This window comes from Falco rusticolus, chromosome 8 (genome assembly GCF_015220075.1).
Source record: "Falco rusticolus isolate bFalRus1 chromosome 8, bFalRus1.pri, whole genome shotgun sequence".
NCBI classification, from domain to species: Eukaryota; Metazoa; Chordata; class Aves; order Falconiformes; family Falconidae; genus Falco; species Falco rusticolus.
The window spans coordinates 40,477,905-40,497,589 of NC_051194.1; the positions used below are offsets into that span (position 1 = coordinate 40,477,905).

Sequence of the window (19,685 nt, forward strand, 5' to 3'; positions counted from 1 at the left end):
TTAGCTGTGCCTGCAAGGAGAACACGGCTGTTAATTCCCCCTGCCAGACTGGAGGATGGGAAGAGGGATGCCCAGCATCCTGCCACAGCTGGGGACCCCCTGATAGCAGCGCCCCGGGGGGAAAGCAGGGCAGGAAGCTCCGGATTCTCCACGACTGCCAGCTCATCTGACTCAATCCATGGTGCTACAGAGCCGACAGAAAATGTGAGCTTCTCTCTCTGCTCCCTTGACCAGGCAGGGAGGAAAGGGCTGGGTGGTGGCAGGGGGAGGAGGGCGCGCAACCCCTCTCCAAGCCATTTCTTTATTTGTTGGCGTGCTACTCACGTGGCTGGTACTTGTTCCAGTTTGTGTAGCTCACGGAGAGATTCCTTCCCGTTGTACTTATCCAAAAGTATTCTCCTGTGTTGTTAAGGTCTTGCAATCCTATCCAAAAGTAAGTTCTCTCAGATTTTACCATGTTACAGATCATGCTGTTGATAAAAGCTTGTTCAAACCTTAAAAAAATGACCAAGACAAAAGGTTTATTAGAATAAAATAGATCAATCAGTATTTCAGTGAATAGCTCTCATGAAAAGATTTCAATTGTGTGAGAAGAGAAAAATATATAACAGGTACTTAATCTTCTTTACAGAATGCTCTGGGGAACTTCAGGCACAAGTCTGTAGCACAAACTTTTTTCAGCATTTGGGCACATAAAAGAAACTGTAGATTAAGTTCGTATAAGCTCAATGCTTGAACTACAAGATTTAAATACAGAATATATTAATGATGCACAAACAAAAATAAGAAACTCCTCGTAGAAAAAGAGAAAAGAGAGCAGAGTCTGAAAAAGCTACAGAGAAAGAAAAGAAAAAGCTCTGCACAGAACGGACACACAAACCAGCACTGAGAAACCAGAGCTGAAGATTTCAAAGCATAGCTGATCTGACTACAGAAGGAATCACTTTTTCCTTCTTTAATTTTTTCATTAAAGTTACGTGAGAGATTTACACCTTTTTGCAAGTAATAATTGTTGCATACAGTAATCCATTTGTCACTTAAATGTAATTTACTCAGATATAATTGGTATAGCATTACACAAAAATGCTTCAGTTTATGAGCACGTTTAATCAGCTTCTTATGCAAATACAGACAGCAAAGTAAATTCCCAGTTTGATAAAGATTTACATGACTTCTTGGTTTCATACATGGTGAAAAGAACAGCTAAATACCATAAGGATGACATTAATGTAAAAAACCTGAATGTTTCTGTAACACTGAGAGTGACTGAGAACTTCCATTTAATTTTCATTTCCTCTGCATGTTCCCTTTTGATATCAATTCTCCTTCCTTTACAACCTACTTCTAAATGAGTATTTCAGGATCAACACACTGAAAAGTTTTTGCATGTCTCATACCAGAACAACAAACCTCAGCTGTAACTGGGGGGTGGGGTGGGGTGAACTAACAACGAGCTTCCTTTGCCACTCCAACATCAGGAACTAACATAATAAACAGTGATGGCTACGCCCAGAAAAAAATCAAATAAAAAGAAAGAAGCAGAAAAAGACAGAAGATGTGCTTCCAGAGAGCTGCAAATGCTTGGTTGTGAGAATTTGTCCTTTAACCTCCCCATTAAGGATTACTGTCGCGCTGCAGTACAGTGCTGTATGCATGGCGCACAATCCTGAAACCACCTGGTGGGCCAATTCCCATCAATGTAAATCCTTATGTGGGGTAGCCTGCGTTTTCCTAAAATTTCTAGCTATCATTCATCTGATTCCTGGTGGTTACAGTTCTTTCCCCCATCCTAAAGTGAGGGGGGATTTCAGCCTTACAGGTTTGGTTTTTTTACAATAAATACATGGAAGTTAAAAGTATGTATGTGATGTGTCTACCAGTATGTCATGAACTTTAACGGGAATCCAACATACAGGGTAAATCACGAAGAGAACAGAGCAAACCCAAGAATGTGGACATCTGCAGATGAGAAAGCCTGTGCTGAAGCTGGAATAGAGGTAAATAGGAATGAAGCAAGGGAAGACAGACCTCAGATGCTTTCAAACATTCACCCTCCCTCCTTATTTGCTGCAAACTCACGTAAAATGCATACGTAAACATTTATAAAATGTTATTTGATTTTGATTAAAATTTGATGTATTTTTAAAAATTAAATATATTCTCATTTTTCAGTATAGTTTCCAAGTACACTAATAAAGTTTCATAAAGATGTTACATACCTCTGTAGAAAGCATTTTGTTTAGATTCCTACATGCTCACACGTGCAGACTGCTACAAGTGTTTATTAGCCTGTCAATTGGTTTTCACTAAATTTATTTTCAATTAGAAAATAAAGCAAAGCGCTCCTTTGGTTTTAGCCAATGTTAGTAATTATGCTTGCCTGTCACATAAGAATTATTTCATAACAGTAATATCTTTTGCCATGCAACACTTTATAAAGTTAGAATAGCTCTTGTTAGAGGTACCTTCACGCTGTCTAATGGGATTAACTACCTGTTTGTTACTGATACAAGTGCAGATGGGCAGAAATAACCACTGGAAGCATGTTCAAAACTTCGAAGGCTACTGTCGATTTTGTAACAATATCCACCATGTCTTTCCCATCCCTTAAAAGAAATGAATGTTATTTTATAGATTATTAATTATAATACAGTTGTTAAAATCTTGATGTCCTTTTGTACTTTCTGTCTGATCACCACTGACACCACTATAGCCCTTTTCCTTTCTACCCTCAAGGACACTGAAGACATGGGTAAATTTAACAAAAGTTTAAAGTTTAAATCCTTAAATTGTGCAAAAACTAGCTTAACACACACATGCACACGCGGTAATCATGGCAGGGTAAACGCTGCCATACCAGATTCAGTTAAGTTGTTATGAAAAAGGCTTACAGCTGCCCTTTGTCTTCAACTGTAAACAGCAATATTTATTCCAGAAATTGCTGGCCTTTCATGCAGCAATGCACTCGAGTTATTTACCTTTTCTCAGCTCCCTTTCTCATTTTCAATCAGAACTTCCAAATAAAAAAAAAAAGATTTAAATTAACGATCATCCTACTCTAATAATGCAGAATTAAAATAACCCATTTTCAAGGTTTATCAGATGAGCCAGAACACTGAGTTAGTGGTCAGCTCGCCTCATTTCTTACTAGTATTTTACTATCGATCTTTTATTTCTTATAATTCATCTCTGGGCCCAGAAGATGCTACCAGGACTGGCATGAGTTCTCGCAGGGTACCTGCCTGGTCTTCCTGCTTGAATGTTTTAAATAACCAAGTGAAAAAAGAGATAATAAACCATCTCTGCCCAATCTGCCTTGAAGCCACACGCAGATAGGAAAACCGGCCGATCTCGCTTTGCCTCTTCCGTGAGGGAGGTGCTCTTTGCAAGGGAGCACAACGGGAAGCAAGCGCAGCACCCAGATGGACACCATCAAACACCACTGGATGATGATGTTAACAGAAAAAGGAGAAAAAAGAGGAAACGGCTAAGCTTCTTTTGTGCTATCCATTCTCAGGTACAATAAAGCGCACAGCAAGATGCTGCAGACCTATTTAGGACAGCAAGCAAACATGCACATCCTTCAGCCCTGCTGAACCTGGAGGCAAATTTCAGCTTCTAGTCAGGAGTGTGCTTGCTGTCAGAGTAGCTGCCAGCTCCGCTGCCTTCTACTACCATCCCTCATCCGTCAGCGCTTGGAAGATGGCTGGACACAGCCCTTCACGTGGCACAAAAGCAAAACAAACTGCAGTATCGCTTTCTGTGGTTTCACCTGAACAACACATACGCATTGCTCAGACGCTGGCTTTGCAAACAGAAATAAACAACCACATTGAGGCTCTTCCCTAACTTGGTACCACCGAGCTCGGATTCCCCATGGGAAAAAGAGAAAAACGTGCTGGCAGATGCCGAAGGCTCTGCAGTATGCAGGGACCCACCGGCTGTCAGCAGCCCTGCGGGGTGCACAGCAATGTTGCTTTCACCTTGATGTGCACTTAAACTCAGGGAGTGGGGGGCTGGAAGAGGGATAAGCACTGACTAAAAAGTCCTCTGTGGGAAAGCAGGTAAGAAACAGCAATTGTCTGGTTTCCTTCAACTGGAAATCTTGAGTGATAAATGCACTGGTTCAGATGAGGCAACCAATCATCCTGACCTCTCAGAATTTTTAATCTGGTGCAAATGGCACTGCATAACCTTCCTCCTATAGCTTTCTTGGTGCCTAAAGACTGGAGGGAATTTGACACTAATCTTTACTTTAAAAATTTTAAAAAAATTGTGGAGCAACTAGAGGGCAGCATGCTTGCATTGAGGAGAAGAATAGATAGAAAAATTCCAAACTTAAAAAGGCTGAGCAATTGGTCAGTAAAATGGCAGATGGCATTCTGTACAGATAAATATGAAATGATGCACTGGGACCCTCCCCTGCACCCCCTGATCGTTTCATGTATGAAGTGAGGGACTGCTGATTCACTCCCACCATGCAGGAACAAGATCTGGGGGTTGTGATGGTTAAGTTCCATGAAACATCACCTTAGTCAATAAGTCAAATTGAACCTCAAGAATTGTAAAACCAGAAAGAACACAGAGGGTTGCTCTGTCCTTTTAAATCCACTTTTTGCCATTTTTTGGAGTTCTGATCCCCAGTCTCAGAAAAGGATATTAGAAAAGAGCATCAAGGCCATGAAGCATACATGAAATGTATGGAGCTGCTTCCATATAAGCAGTAACTGAGCAGGCTGGGACTTTCAGCCTGGAAAAAGGAGATGCCTTAGGAAGGGTATAACACAGGTCTATGGGATGGTGAGTGCCATGACGGTGGGCAACCACTTCAGCACAAGACCTTGGGGATGGCAAACAAAGCTAAGCTAGCAGGAGAAAGGTTCAACAGGAAAAGAAGACGGCACTTTTTCATTCAAAGGGTAGTAGATTTACAGATCTTTTCTCTGTGATGTTGTGAATGCAGAGTTCACATGAGTTCAAGGGGAAACCGGACAAGCACTCAGAGGGGATACCCAAGGCTGTTAGATACACAAATCTTAAAAGGCTCAGGAAATCCCCTGAACAGCTGGGAGTCAAGGGAGAACTGGCAGAAGCATTATTCGTATTTGCCCTGTCCTGCTCTTTCCCAAACATCACTTGGAGCCACCTGTGGAAGGCAGAACCTGAGGCCGAATGGACCCTTATTCTGAGCAGTTTTGTAGCCTTAGTAGTAATTCTCTTCTTAAAAGTACAATTCTCTCCTGTTACAACAGCCGTACAGACAAATGCTCGATTCAGTACTATACTGTTATCTTTTGATGCACTAATTAAAGTGTACAAGACCAGAGAAAGTCACCAACACAAATACAGTCAGTTCTGCACACAGAAACCTCCAACTCAATTACCAAGCAGCTGACAGCTCCACAACCTGTTTCAAAAGCTGGTTGAAAGAAAATGTTTAAAACTCTTATTTCAGTGTTGGGGGAAACTGCCCAGAGAATCTGACCTTTGCAATAAAATATTTATTCTCAGTAATATCCTGCTGACTAGGAAAAACTAATAGTTGACCTGTTAAGGGAAGAAAGTGCTTAGCACTTTTCATGTCTTAGGATGACAGAAGTGTAGGGGGAAAAAAAGAGCTCAGGTTTCTGGTAACTTGATATGGACATACTGCAAAAACTGCAGTCAGCAGAACCACAGAAGATGTTTAAGGCTAGTTCATCTGATGCACAAGTCGCAAAATCAACATGAGATGAAAGCTCAGTAATAACACATAAGACTATAGAGCTTTAGAAAAGCAAACAACTGCGCCTGAGGCCAAAGCTCCCTGAGCATCTACTAGCAATCCAACAAGAATGACAGTACAAGGTTAACGAAGCAAAAGATCAAATGTGAGAAATGCCAATAAATATTCTGTACATTTAAGGGAAGTGAGCAACAGAAAAATGGGGGGGACAAGGTAAGTCTGTGTGAAATAAAGACTTAGCCTTGGAAAATCAGGCTAGTAACTAGCAATGACATAAACATTGAACGTTACAAGAAAGTGCATTGTCAAGACAAAGTGTCTGAAATCAAACGTAGCTTTGAGTAGGCTTAGTACTGACTTCTTTTGATCAAATGAATGTAACTTTTTTCACATTAGAAAGACAAGGATCTATGGAAACCAAGGGACTCTATCAGAGTTCAGCATCATCAACAAGCAGAAATTTATGCTGAGTAGGAAGTTTGCCAGAGCAGACCAAACTACCTGTGACAGTGACTCAATCTCGATTCTAGATCTGGTGAGGTACCAGAAGTTGAAGTGTTGTCAAGTGCCTGACTACAACTGGAAGTCTTGATGCTCTGCTCATTTTCACATGGTCAGGACTGTGACAAACCCTTCCTAAACTAACAACACACAGAATTCTTGAGTGATGAAATACATCAGTCCAAACAAAACAAATGCAGTTACCCTAAACTTTTTTTAATGTTTATACATATATATATATATATATGAAAAGTTAAGGTGGGACCAAACAGTAACTTCTGCCTCCATAATGGTATGACCAGAACTCTGGATCGGACCACTGTACGTCTGGGGAAAGACTGCATTGAACTCCAAACGGTTCAGATTCAACTTTCTTATAATTCAATTGAACTGGCCATGTTTCTTGAATTCTCAAGAAAAAGGACAGGAAATTAAAAAAGGAAGACAATGAGCTAAAGAGTAAAGCAAGTTAGAGAAGAGAGGCTTTTGTTGATAAAGAGGTTCACAAAACTCCTTCAGAGTATTGAATAAAACATGTCTACAAGCTTGCTCCTTTCACACTGTGAAATGGAACTGATGGCAAATAAAATTGTACTTTAACGCGTTACATTTTACTACCAGAATGCAGAGCCTATAAGCCTGAAAACCTGTTGCAATGTCCTATTTAGACAGCTGTGCTCCTTCCCATTTGTGTTTGAAAGCAAAAAGAATGCTAATGTACGAGTGGAAGAGTTCACTCTCCGTGTCAATGAAACTGATTGTTTTTCACCCTGACATTCCGTTTCAATGTATGAAAACCATGTGTGGGATGAGGCATCATATAACAGCCATTATTTGCACAGATGGTGGACAAAAGAAGTTTCACTTTTGATCTAGAAAAAAATGGGAACTTGGGTCACAACCGCTGACAACGCAACAAGCCATGAAAGGCATCTTGAGAAAGCTTTTAATCTTACATTAAAATTAGGTTCACATACTTCTAAGGCAAACAATGAGATTCTTCCTAGCAAAATATGCATGTCTTTAATATGAAAACCTAAAAATATCAATTTGCATCCATATGTTCTGTAGCTACATTTAGAGGTTGCCTATATAATTCTATTCTATTAGTAAGGCTCTAAAATAAACAAAAAACACAAAATGCCCTACCTCTGGACAACTTGATTCCAGCTCAGGAGAGACATTATTAAATTTCCCTCCTTTTTTGCAGATGTAGAAAGATCTGTCTTCGCATTTTTTAACCTTCCAACGTCCCTCCTAAGGGATATAAAAAAAGAAGTATATTCTGTACATACTCATATTCTCATGCATATCTATACACACATTAGATTCCCTCCTCTTATTTTAACGTTTCAGTAAAACCAAATAATTTTTCTCACTCCATTTATTTATCCTTAGACAGACCGTTTATTTCTACCAACACTGTCAGCAGGACTTTTCAAATCAATCACACAAAAGGGTTTGTCTCTTTGAATCACTCTCTGGGATGTAATGCACCTTAATTAACTAACACGATGGCCATGCCAGAGCACGCACTTGTCAGAGTAGACAGGAACTTTCTTCTTATCTATTATAGTCCTTTATAAGATTAATCTTTATGTTTGAAGACTCCTTACTCAAGACATAACAACGTTTGTACAATCTACGCATACTTCACACGTACCAAAAAAAATGCTTGAAGAATTTTATCTTGAACCTCCCTTTCCTTTGTATTTTACGTTATTTTTCACACTTACACACTGAGTAAAATGTGGGTTTATGTATCTAAACCCCACCATTTTACCAAAGTCCTATCTTCTGCTTCCAATGGGAACCCACTGTTACAAGTCAGTTTTCTTGTCTTGGCTTTCCCATGAGTTAAAAGATTGCAACCTGGACTCGCTACTGGGGAGACAACAGAAACTCTTTTTGATACAGCTTTCACACTTAGACAAGACATACTTCTTTTAAAAAAAAAGGATTATAGTGCTACTTACATAATTCACGTATTAGTGAATTTAAATACCGTTAATTGTAAAAGTAAAGTAAATTTATGGCCAAATTACAAAGAGACAAAAATGGCAGTGCCATGAACACTGATTATTTGAACATTTCTCCCAGTTTTACACCCAACTGATTTGGGGTCAATCCTACTGCTGTCGACTTCTATAATTTTATGTAGCTCTAGATTACTATCTGTTTCTGAAAGATGCTACATAAAATTTATAAATATTGACAGCAAGATAAAAGAGGCACCGGTGACAGAAGCTTTCAAGACCAGAACTGATGCATCATAAATTATGATATACACAACCTGGATTTTAAATTACTTTATCAAAATACCTACCCATATTTGTTCTCCTCCATTTGGCAAGCTTTATGCATGTAGCGTTTTTTACTGAACATAAACTCAAAAGCTATGATTCATATTCTGTGCATCAGCGCTGCAAAATGTATTGGTTTCTGAAGGCTACATCGCATTTATCAGAACATGAATATATTAAAAATCAAAACCCAAAGTCACACTACAGGTCATGGCTTAAAAGAATACGCACCATGAGAGAATAAATTATTATGAGCTAAAATAAAAGTGCCTGTCTAATTCTTTCAAAAAGAAAAGGAAACTTACGGATCCTTGTGCTGCAACACAGAGCTGTCCAGTTCTTTGAAAGGTGTTAGGTTCTTGGCTGTTCCAGTTAGAGAATGTTACTGGGGTGCGGTCTGACCACTCAAAAACAACAGGGGTGTTATTACTGTATAACCCAATCCATGCTTCTGTTACATTTTCTGTAAAAGAGGAAGTTCAGATTTTAACGGTGAAGAAATAATGCCTGCTGTTCCTGTAACATCAGCACCACTTAAAAATGATTCACGGGATTTTCTTAAAAATTACCTTTCAGGAAAAAAAACCCAGATGTATAAACTTTAGGAAACCTTATGGACGAGATAATGCTCTACTGCCCTTGAAGACTAAATTGTTTCAAAAATAGATCAACATACGCAATAATATGCTTTGAAATCCTGAGAAATGCAAATAAAGAGCACATGTACATTTTTGAAGCGCACTGGGCAGAAAGCCTGACATGGAAGGGAAAGATTTCTTCTTACAACCTGCTCTGGCACACTCAGCTTTGGCTGAGGAGCACACTTCTCCCTCTGCGCGATGCTCCAGTGACAGCACAGTTGTAGCTGCAGCAGCTGGCAAACATCGGAAAGACAAGGCTTGTGGTTTGTGCAGTGCCTCACTTGACCAGCTGCTCAGCCAGAGAACACAGACAGGCTCTCAGGCATGTAAGCCCTTCTCCTGAAGAGAGGCCTGAAGCAAGTCTGAAATAGAAACAGCGGACTGTGAAGCTGAATACAAGCTGAGAACAACTACAGCTGTCCATTACAGTATCTCTGGAAATAATGGTATTTGGTATCTATGGAGGGCGTTAATAGAGGTAAGGAAGATGATACAGTGGTTTATTTCTAAGAGAAAGACAGCACAGCAAAGAGGATGGGTGGCAGGAGGGATGATAATGGGAGGTGATGTCCAGTAAATCCAGTGTAACACACCTTCCTGCAACCACAGCCGATGGGGCAGAGTTGATAAAACATGTCACTGTGCTCCAGCCCTGGGAAGCTTAAACCCATGGCCCAACTGTGCAGCTCTGCCAGCACACTGATGTCAGCTGGAGGCACAAAATAATTTTCTTTGCTCCTGTTATGACAACAAAAGTCTTGGCATTGCTGCACTGAAGAGCTTTTGTTCATTAAGTTCCTTGTGTAATTATACTACCTCTTAGGACAACGTGGACTAACAGAACTCCTTTGATACACCCTGCTGTCAAAGGGGACTCTGCCAACATACTAGCAGCAGCAGCTTTAAAGTGTGGACAAGGCTAGCTTGAAAGCAAAACATACTCTGAATTGTTGTTGCTTCTAAGTGCAATTCTTGAATAAGGATGATCACCGAATCTTTTGCAACAGTTTCCAAGGAAGCAGCCAAGAACTTAAAAGGACAAAAGCTATCGTCTTTACTGTGGCCTCACTGTTGTTTACATTGTTGATTTATTTCTTTATTTTCAGTCTGGTTATTGAAGAAGGTGATGCTACACATTTTTTTAAGACTTCTAGAAGGAGCATGCATCATGCTTTCTTTTTTTGTCAATGTCAGTTGGGTGTGCCATGTAATATAGAGCTTAAGTGGCTAACAATGTTAAAGGGCTGCACAAAACAACAGCACAAAACATTTCAGGAAACGCTGCACGCTTCAAACTCACTCCCCAAACTCACCACTTTCAAGCAAGTTAAGGAGCAGCTCTGCATCTGCCATGGAGGATATACTAATGAGCCCGCTATCATCATGGTGGCATAAGACAGAAGCATCATTCCAGCTCTTCTCCTCTTTATGAAGTCTGTAGCAGTTGCGATTGTGTGGGTACCAGCCAGCATCACAACGAGTGGTGTAATACTTCCATTTATCTTTTAATCAAGCATACAACGTCCATGTATATTAGATAGAATTGACAAGGTTACAGTGTGCTCATAACACATTCAGAGCTATTTTTTTTAATCTTCAAATGAAAACAGAGTCAACCAAGAAGACTTAAGGTGGCCAAAACACATGCTCTGTGGAACATCACCTACCAACCAAACGGAAATTTCTCCCACTTTATTTTATGATTTAACCATTTGGGATGCTGGAATAGTGCAAACACACTAATGGATCTGTTATACAGTTTAAAAATATTTTATCTGCCGTTTTACCTCTGAACATGATTCAAAGCCAGCTAAAGCATTTTCAAGTGCATTACCTACAAAAAGTTTGGGTAAGTCCCTTCTCATTATCTGAAACAAGTAGGGAAACTTTCTTTTAAGTTATCAGGATGAAGCTGAACCTACATAAGTTGTTCTTATCAAAACAGAAATAAATTAATAAACTCAGCTCTGTGTTTAACTTCCCCACAGAATGAGAGTCTGAGGCATTCTATGTACAATATATATACTATATTCTTTATATATATATATTTTAAAAAATATATGTACAATGCTTTTTGTTATATCAAAAGTACAGCATGCCATAAAAATAACTGCAATTTTTGGGATGCATTTACACAAGTTTCTTCTCTGTGGGCCACTGGTTAATTCCATTCAAAGCTGAAGACCTAATTTTAAACTCCAAAATGTGGCTTTATTGTAATAGAAAAGAATGAACATTCTGTAAGCATCTGATATGTAAGGAACCAATTAAATGCTATTTATATTAAAATTATTTCTTAGTTTTAAGACTCTCAACACATTTTCCAGGACTGCATTTAAACAGAAGAAAGCCTTATTAGAGCAGTTAAATCAAACTGTATTCAACTTAAACTAGCAAACCCATACATTTAGTTCAGCTAAGACTATTCTGCTGGCTTTATATTCAGGCGGCTTCCTCTTGTTCTCCTTCCACACCCACAAATAGGATACAGTGACATTGAGAGACTTACCCAATGTTTCATGCTCTGTCTTATTGAGATATTTTTTGCATACAAAAGGCAATCCAGATTCACACAAGTAACTCTGCCAGCCGTACTTCAATTTTGAATTAATCACTGCACAATGATTTTCTTTATAACGGTTATCAGAGACATCTGCAAAGACATTTTTGAGAAGCACAAAATTACAAAAAAACCCGGTTCTTGTAAAATGGTATTGTCAGGCTCTCTGCACCTTATTGAAAGAGTGTATAAACATCCCCACACACCCAAACCTCTGGTAATGCTACACCAAGACAATAGACAGCTGAACACTGACCATGATTTACACGTGTGTGGCAATTCGTCCTTGGCTGCTGCTATCAGATGAGAGGCTGAAATAAGCTCTAGTGTCTATGCTATGTCTGCTGGCGGACAGACCTCAAAATGTAGCAAACCAGGTCACAAAGAACATGTTAATGTGCTAATGTTAATTACAGCATGTCAACGTAAACAAATTGAAACTCCTTTCCTCCATGAAACCATCCAGAGCATAGCTTTTAAATATGCAACTGGAATCTTAAATACATCTTTAAAAGTAAATGACAAAAGGGCTAGACCATTAATGCTTTGAACAGATCCACCTCAACTGATGCTACATCCCTAGAAGGGGCTTTTAGTTCATGAATATGAATAAATATTTCTACCAAACAAAAAGGTACACTTGTTCACTTGATGCACTTTTCAAACGCAGCTGCAGAAACAGCAGTCTTGTATCAAGCTGCAGTTACAGACAACATGTAATTAAACAGCTACAACATATCCAAGAACATCAAGTACTTGCTCTCCAGTTCACAAACACTAGCGGTGCTCCATCTGACCACTGCCAGCCAGCATCCTCCTCCAGGCGATTCAGACCTGTCCACAGCATCACATCTGTGGTGTTTAACTGCCCTGAAACAGAAAAAAATAACGTAATAACTCATGCTTTCCCCACGTTTTAAAATAAAATAAAATAAAAAGGTATAGATCTGCTGTCCTGACTTTGTAGAATAGGAATAACCCGAAACTTCAAATCATTCTCCAGAAAGTTCAGGCTGTTTTTTCTCTGCTTAGAAGAAGTCCATTACTTTGTTAATCAACAGAGAGAGAAAAGGAGTAAACTCAGAAGTCTGCATGTTTCAAAAGCTACTCATCTGGCAAACCCTTCCTACACAAGTTCTTGACCTTAGAAGTTAAATCTAGAACATGCAGCTACATCAACGCTAGCCTGTTTCAGCTTCCCATAAACCAAAAAGCTTTCAGCCCATTTACGGCCTGCAGGCATATCATAAAGCCAAGGAAACAATATCACAAACTTCCTGTTAGCTTATATCTTGCAGTTGAAAATCAGCAATCATGGGAAGCAATGGGCAAGAAACCTGAGGTATCCTTTCTCGTCACAGCTCCACCACCCATTCCTCTGCTCCATCCTCTCCACACATGCTAAAATACCCACGAAAGCCATGTTGTCAGAAGGTTCTACAAAATTTGTCTGAGATGCTTGCTCCAAGGGCTTATCAGAGAAGGGATCCCATCCACTTATCAAAGCAGAGTTGGATTTTTTTCCCATACAGGACATTTACTTTAAGCCTGCAGAAATGTTCTTGTCATTCACATTTGGTTAAGTCCAGCTTGCAAAAAAAGCTTAACAGGAGAAAGGGACACCAGGGTACATTGCAAAGAAGGCAAACATTTGCACAATTCTCCAAGGAAAACAAACACACTCCATAACCACAGCTGCAATAATGGAGTTTCTGTGGGGAGGGAGAATTAATACAATTGCACCCTCACATAACACAAACCACACTTCTGCCCTTGGGATATTAAGGTGGGAACCTTTTCAGACAGCTCTACTGAGATGTGATAGCGACAAAGCCTCGCAAGCAGCAACTGGAGAGATATCACACAGAGTATTAAGCTCAAAGCTTACCCCTTTTGCACGGCTAAAGAGGAAATCTAACTACAGGTTTCCTACAAGGTCCCCAGAGAAATGTCTACTCACTGCTTAAGTTACTTATGTAATTCTGCTCTTCGGGGTCAGCGATGCTCAGCAGGTCTGCTCCTTGCAGCTGACAGGCAGCCCGTGCCTCACGCCACGTCAGCATAGATGCAAGGTTGAACTGGTAGCAAAGGTGCGTGTCAGGGTTCTTCTTCCAAAAAACGTCACAGCCACTCCCTGCTCCAAAACAGACTCGTCACCAACAGCCCAAGACTACAGACTAATCAGAAATATAACACCTTGAACAATTCCATTAATTTATGGCAGTAACATCCTGATGGAGCTCAGTTGTGAACTCCTTTCATGTTCCTTTGGTAAAGAAACACACAGAAATAGGGCCCTAAGAATGAGATGTTACTCTGTATTTCATATGGTGGATAAAATACTCAGGAGCTGATCTGTGGCTGGTGGTGATTTTCACAGTTCTCATATAGCCAGAGAGCTACGTTGACTTCATACCAGCCGATCATTTGTTCCTAAAGCTGAATGTTGAAATATTCAAACTACGAAAACCTCACTCACCTTCTGGAGAAGCAGCCGCTGGATCTCCTCCTACCTCATATTCAAGAGAACAGACTTACTAAAATTACAAAGTATAAGCGAGGCTGCAAATACCACCCATTATAATGGTTGCCCAGAAATCCCCCTTACAAAGACACATTTACGGCTGTTTTTAAGATGCTTTGGAACACAGATCTGAAATGTAGCTCGTGCAGGGAGGGCTTTTCCAAATCACTTTTGGAAAGCTGCCAATAGAAGAAACTGTTCTGCTTATTTATGCAGGAAGCTGGAATATTCACGAAGATTATACATCCAAAATCCATCTGACAGCACGTATTTTTAAAGCTATTCCTTCTAAGTGTTTTAGGCCCAAGACATGTCCAAGTCGTGCACAGAAGAAAAGGAATGTGCAAGTTGTAGTACAGTCAAAAGGAGAACGTGACTTTGCAAGAGCAACCCTGACTTTACCGGCTCCAGAGGAGCCCCCTGTATATCACTGGGCCACAGGAGAGAGGTTTCGCTGCAGGGTAAGATCAGTGGGCTGTGCAGGGTAACATCCTTCTGCTCACTCCCTGCAGTCTTCCTTTTGGGATGAGGACTTCGGTCTCTAAAGGCCAAACGTGATAAATTGCCAAAAAATTTGCTGAAGTCTTCTTTTGCGTTTTTTAAAGAGACATTCCCCTCTAACAGAAGGGAAGTAATCTAAAACACAGCACGTCCTAGAACTACTAGGAAAGGACAAAGATACTCTTGGGAGGTGGAGGAAGCGAGAAGACAAGCAAGATCTTACCAGCATTTGGGCAAAACCCCCATTTTTCGTCTTGTTCATAGTGAGTCGTTGTGGCACACCAGTCAAATTCCTTTCCATCTCTGGTACACTCATAATACCACTTGTTGTTATATTTAAATGGAAAAACGCATGGGAAACCAAAGGAATTTCCCAGCAAGGTGTATGTTTCTGGAATAAACCAGAATAAAATGCAGAGATTAAAAGAATGCAGACCACAGAAATTTCTTCACCCCCTTATTTCATTATTCCTGTTTTCAGCAGCAATGATAAATAAAATGTCTAAAGCTGTTTTCTAATTTATAATTGATACATTATAATTGATAAAACAGCATTACAAGTATAAGCAGCATAACCAGTGAACAGAATTTGGAAATAATAGTTTATGAAACTTGTCACCATGAAAAGAGGCACATTCTCAGAACTTACTACAACTGAAAAAACCTCCCAAATCTAAGCAATTAACATTTAAAATCTGCACTTACATTTCAGAACTACACAAAACAATAGTTAGCAGAATCAGTACATGCTCAGGTGCAAACTCTACTTATTTTTTATTTGTTAGTCTATAACTGACAAGCAACTTAGCATTATTTCCCCTGCTCCTCCCATTCTTTATAAGTGGATTTCCAATGTTTTTTCCATCCTCTTTGTCATTCTATGGGAAAGGAACTGTGAAAGACAAAGGAATATTAAATAAACTTCCAAAAATAAGGTTTTATACCATGGGGAATAATAATCTAGCTAAAGAACTGATGTTAGATACATCTGTTGTCACAATCCATTAATGACTTATAAAATAGTTAAAATATTTTCCTATTGTACTTTGAGTACCAAAATATTGAGAGAATCCCGTGCAACTGAAAGCTGTAAAAGCTTTACCTCAGTGAGTGTCTCCTTAATCCCAGAGCTTCTACAAAAGGTCAAAGAACCACAATCACACTTTGAATGAATTTTTTTGTCAAAGATCCGTGTTGATAGCCTAAAGATCAAAGTCCTTCAACTACAGAATCAGTGCACACTGCCAGGTTCCTAGAGGTCTCCAGAGTTAATGGCTGGCTGTACACATATAAAAAAGCAGTTTACACATTGTAAATGCCCTTTAAAGCCTTCTGATATGAACAGATGATACAAAGAACATGAGAAAAGAAAAACTGGGATCGCAGCTCTGCCTGCCCATTATCATGCTGCTAGCTATGGAGCTGCAAAGGAGTATCCCAGTCCTGGCAAGAGACCAAATTCAACAGTTGTAGACCTCTCACCACAGCTATACACATTTTTTCTTTGAAGATGTTCCCCCCCCTAACACGATGGACTAACAGGGTGGCTTACATTTACATGTGCCTATGCTAAGGTAGAAGGAAGAAAACAGAAATTGGAGGCAAAAGAGATTTTGCTGACGCAATTAATTACTTTGGTCCTGAAACTAGGCTAGAAGTGCCTGCCTAAGGTTGATCCTCTTCTCTTAGATGTTGCAGTACTAGAATTAAACGAGGTCTGCTTTCATCTCGCTATGTGTACATAGCAAATGTGTAAGACTTTTTGTGGGTTTAAATATTTTCTGTCTGGTCTTAAGTTTTCAAGAGGAGGTCGGATGCTATAGTGCTTTCCCAGTTTTCACAGGTCCCAAAGGAAGGACTTCGGTGAGAACAAAGGCCAAGCCCAGCCATACCTACAGAGGAAACCACTGAGACCAGATCTGCAACCCAAACACCCAGTTCAAATGGGGAGAATCAACAGCTCCAGCCTGAGACACACTGTGTAAACACTAGGTCTTTCCCTCTACAGAAACGCTAAGGCAGGGGTCAACGTACGGTCTGCCTGTTGCCGTTTGTAGTCAATGCGTTCAGTCTTAGTCCATATACCTGGAAAACTGCCCAGGTCTGCAGGCCTGGATCTTGACATACACTCCTATGCCTTCGCTAGCTGTACAGCAGGATTAATCAGAAGCCTGATCTCTGTTCCAAAGTTTGGCACGTTCAGAGTCCAGGTGCTGAACATTGCAAACATTTGGTTCTTGCACACTGCGATCACAGACAGGTTTGCAGTGACAGGAATTCCAAATCCTTCCTTATCTCTCCTTGAGTTTATCTGATAATGAAAGCCGCAGGATGGGCAACAACAAATCCTTAGTTCCCCTTTCTATGTCATAGAGGATCTGAAACGACCATTTCCTGGTTTGCCAGGATACTGGTGGTTTTTTGGGTCCATATAACAGATAAGGTAAAAAATCAGTTGTGTGGTATGCTCACCTCAACCACTGCATGGGAAAAAGCAGACGCTGAGTCTCAAACCACAATAGAGGTTGGAAGGGATCATAAGCACCTGACCTTGCTTCAAAAGAAATTTTCAAAACTTTTCCCACCAACACATCTACGACAAGATTTTATTTTTACCTTGAAATGGATGTTCACAAAGGTCTTCATCATAGGACATGTACTGTTTCCACTGGTAGGTAGATTTTTTTTTGGCCACAATACGTTTGCCATTTTCAATGGCTAATTTGTACCCTGATACACCAACTAACGCTTTTCCATCACAATTCCACCATAACGAGTATTGAGTTGAATCACATTCAAGCATACTTAATGGCTGTTCTGGTCTACTGATGTTCAGTCCTAGACAGGTGCTTCTGCCTATGTTGAAAAGACGCCGATTGGATACCCATTTCCATAACATGTCCTTTGAGAGCTGACTACAGTCTTCCAGAACAAGGCCAGCTGTGTCCACTTTAACACACATGTCGGAGTCTTCACTTTGGATAATAAATATCCCTTTATCTGTAGGGGAGGGGGGAAAAAAAAGGTAGTTTCATTCTGTAGAATACTGCTACTGACTGAATAGTATCAAAAGACTAATGTTTTAGTTGGAACTATTTAGGAAGAAAACTGAAAATATTCATCCGAGTGATTGACACTTCAAAAAATAAAAGCACTGGTCTAAATTTACTGCCAGCTGAGTTCTTAACACGTGGACCTCTTCCAAGATCATAAAAATAAGGCCAGGTAATATTTCTCAAGTTGGATAGGCAAAAAAATAAAAATGGGGTGCCTAAAAACATCAGTCATGTTCAAAGAAAAAAACCCCACTGGTCACCAAGAAACACCCACTAAGGAAGTACAGGTTTACGTGCTACAGTCAGACTGCATATTGTACAATAATTCTCTGGTGGAGATGGAAGAGTGCAATTAAAGTGAAAGCTAAAAAGTTTAAGGCTGACACTGCCATCTTCATTCTTCACTCTCTGCAACTACCGAGGCAGAAAGAAAATATTTTGCATTGTAAATAGCATACAGAAAGGATAGGATTTATGTATACCATGAGAGCTGGTGGCCAAGGGTTAAAGTATGCCTTCCCTATTGGATGCATATTGCTCAACTATACATGACTACCCTGGACCACAGCAGATGTTGTGGGGTCAGCCTAACACCCCGGCTTTCTTGGAATCCTGTAGAAATTCACTGAACTATGTGACATCACATTATAAGTATGTGAAAAAAACCTCAGCTGTTTAACATCTTGGGAGCAAATGTTTAACTGAGCATATAGACTGAAAAAAAAATGAGGGCAGCTGAAGAACTGGAAATCAGCAAAATACAAACTTTTAATGCTTCAGTTATTTCATTCCCTCTGAAATCCAATGGTAATTAACCCATGCAGTTCCTCTCACGTTATAATCAAGATACTTATGCCTTGGGAGATTTATGCATTGAAAACCTGAGCAGCACTTTCATTTTGCCTTGAAATTTTACAGCAATGATCTCTGCCACGTGTGCTTTCAGCTGCTGTAATTCACTACACCTAACAGCTCGAAGCAGTAACTATAATAAAAAAAACCTTCTCAGACTGACATAGCCCACATCTGAAGCATGAGATGCAGAGGTCCACCCAGATGCTGTGTCTGGGTTTAGTACATGCAGTTTAGGTGTAGCTCCAGAAAAGAAAGATTTTTCAAGCAGCAGCAGGACAGCGCTGTGGCACCGACAGACAGGAGATCAGCTCACCAACAGAACATGCACCAACAAGCAGAACAGAGTGTATAGGTTATGGAAAGGTATTTGGTGACAGATCCTACACAGAACACATCAAGCAGTCTAACTTACAGAGAGGACAGAGTCACGCTGCAGGTTGTATCACCAGTAACAGTGACTGTTTTCCACGTGGCTATCAGCACTAGCAGCTTGCGATAGTGCAGGAGCAGGGGCAAGCCTTTCTAACTGGCAGCAGGTGAACATCAGCTCGTTACATGTAATTGCACCTCACCTAGCAGCTCTTCTACATTAAGTCTTCAACCATTTTGGGCAGAGCAAGCTTCCTTTAATCCATCCTATCTCTACAGCTCTCAGGTATTTGTGTTCACTGAAAAACCATCAGAAAACACTCTGACAGATACTCAGCTTGGCCCCTTGCTTTGGAATTTTCTGTGATGTTGTATAGTTTGCTCTGGTTTCATCCTTCTTATCCAACCCAATCCTCCATGGGCGACACAGGCATCTCTAGCTACATGGCCAGAAAGGGTTTCTGCCTCTCATGCGAGGGTAGGGTATGTCTTCCACACAGTGGTTTTATCTTGGTTGACCAAGAAAATAGACCGTTAATTTGCTAGATAAGTGGAAGCTGGGATGTTTTTAGCACCAGTAAACACTGATTCATGAGGTTAAATCACCGTGATACTGGGATTCACACTTAAATAAACTTCTTATGCAAACT

At 40.1% G+C, this 19,685-nt stretch overlaps 1 protein-coding gene across 1 annotated transcript in view; it reads right to left on the reverse strand.

The window, feature by feature from the left end:
* PLA2R1 (phospholipase A2 receptor 1) overlaps nt 1–19,685 on the reverse strand; it is a 41,419-nt gene that overhangs the window by 20,224 nt on the left and 1,510 nt on the right. The window contains exons 2-11 of the mRNA XM_037396673.1: nt 17,372–17,755; nt 14,979–15,146; nt 13,691–13,864; nt 12,487–12,600; nt 11,680–11,823; nt 10,484–10,672; nt 8,835–8,992; nt 7,376–7,483; nt 2,494–2,606; nt 325–494 (exon numbers count right to left, since the gene is read on the reverse strand). Of these exons, the coding sequence (XP_037252570.1) occupies nt 325–494; nt 2,494–2,606; nt 7,376–7,483; nt 8,835–8,992; nt 10,484–10,672; nt 11,680–11,823; nt 12,487–12,600; nt 13,691–13,864; nt 14,979–15,146; nt 17,372–17,755 (1,722 nt within the window). The remainder of the gene's footprint in view (nt 1–324; nt 495–2,493; nt 2,607–7,375; nt 7,484–8,834; nt 8,993–10,483; nt 10,673–11,679; nt 11,824–12,486; nt 12,601–13,690; nt 13,865–14,978; nt 15,147–17,371; nt 17,756–19,685) is intronic.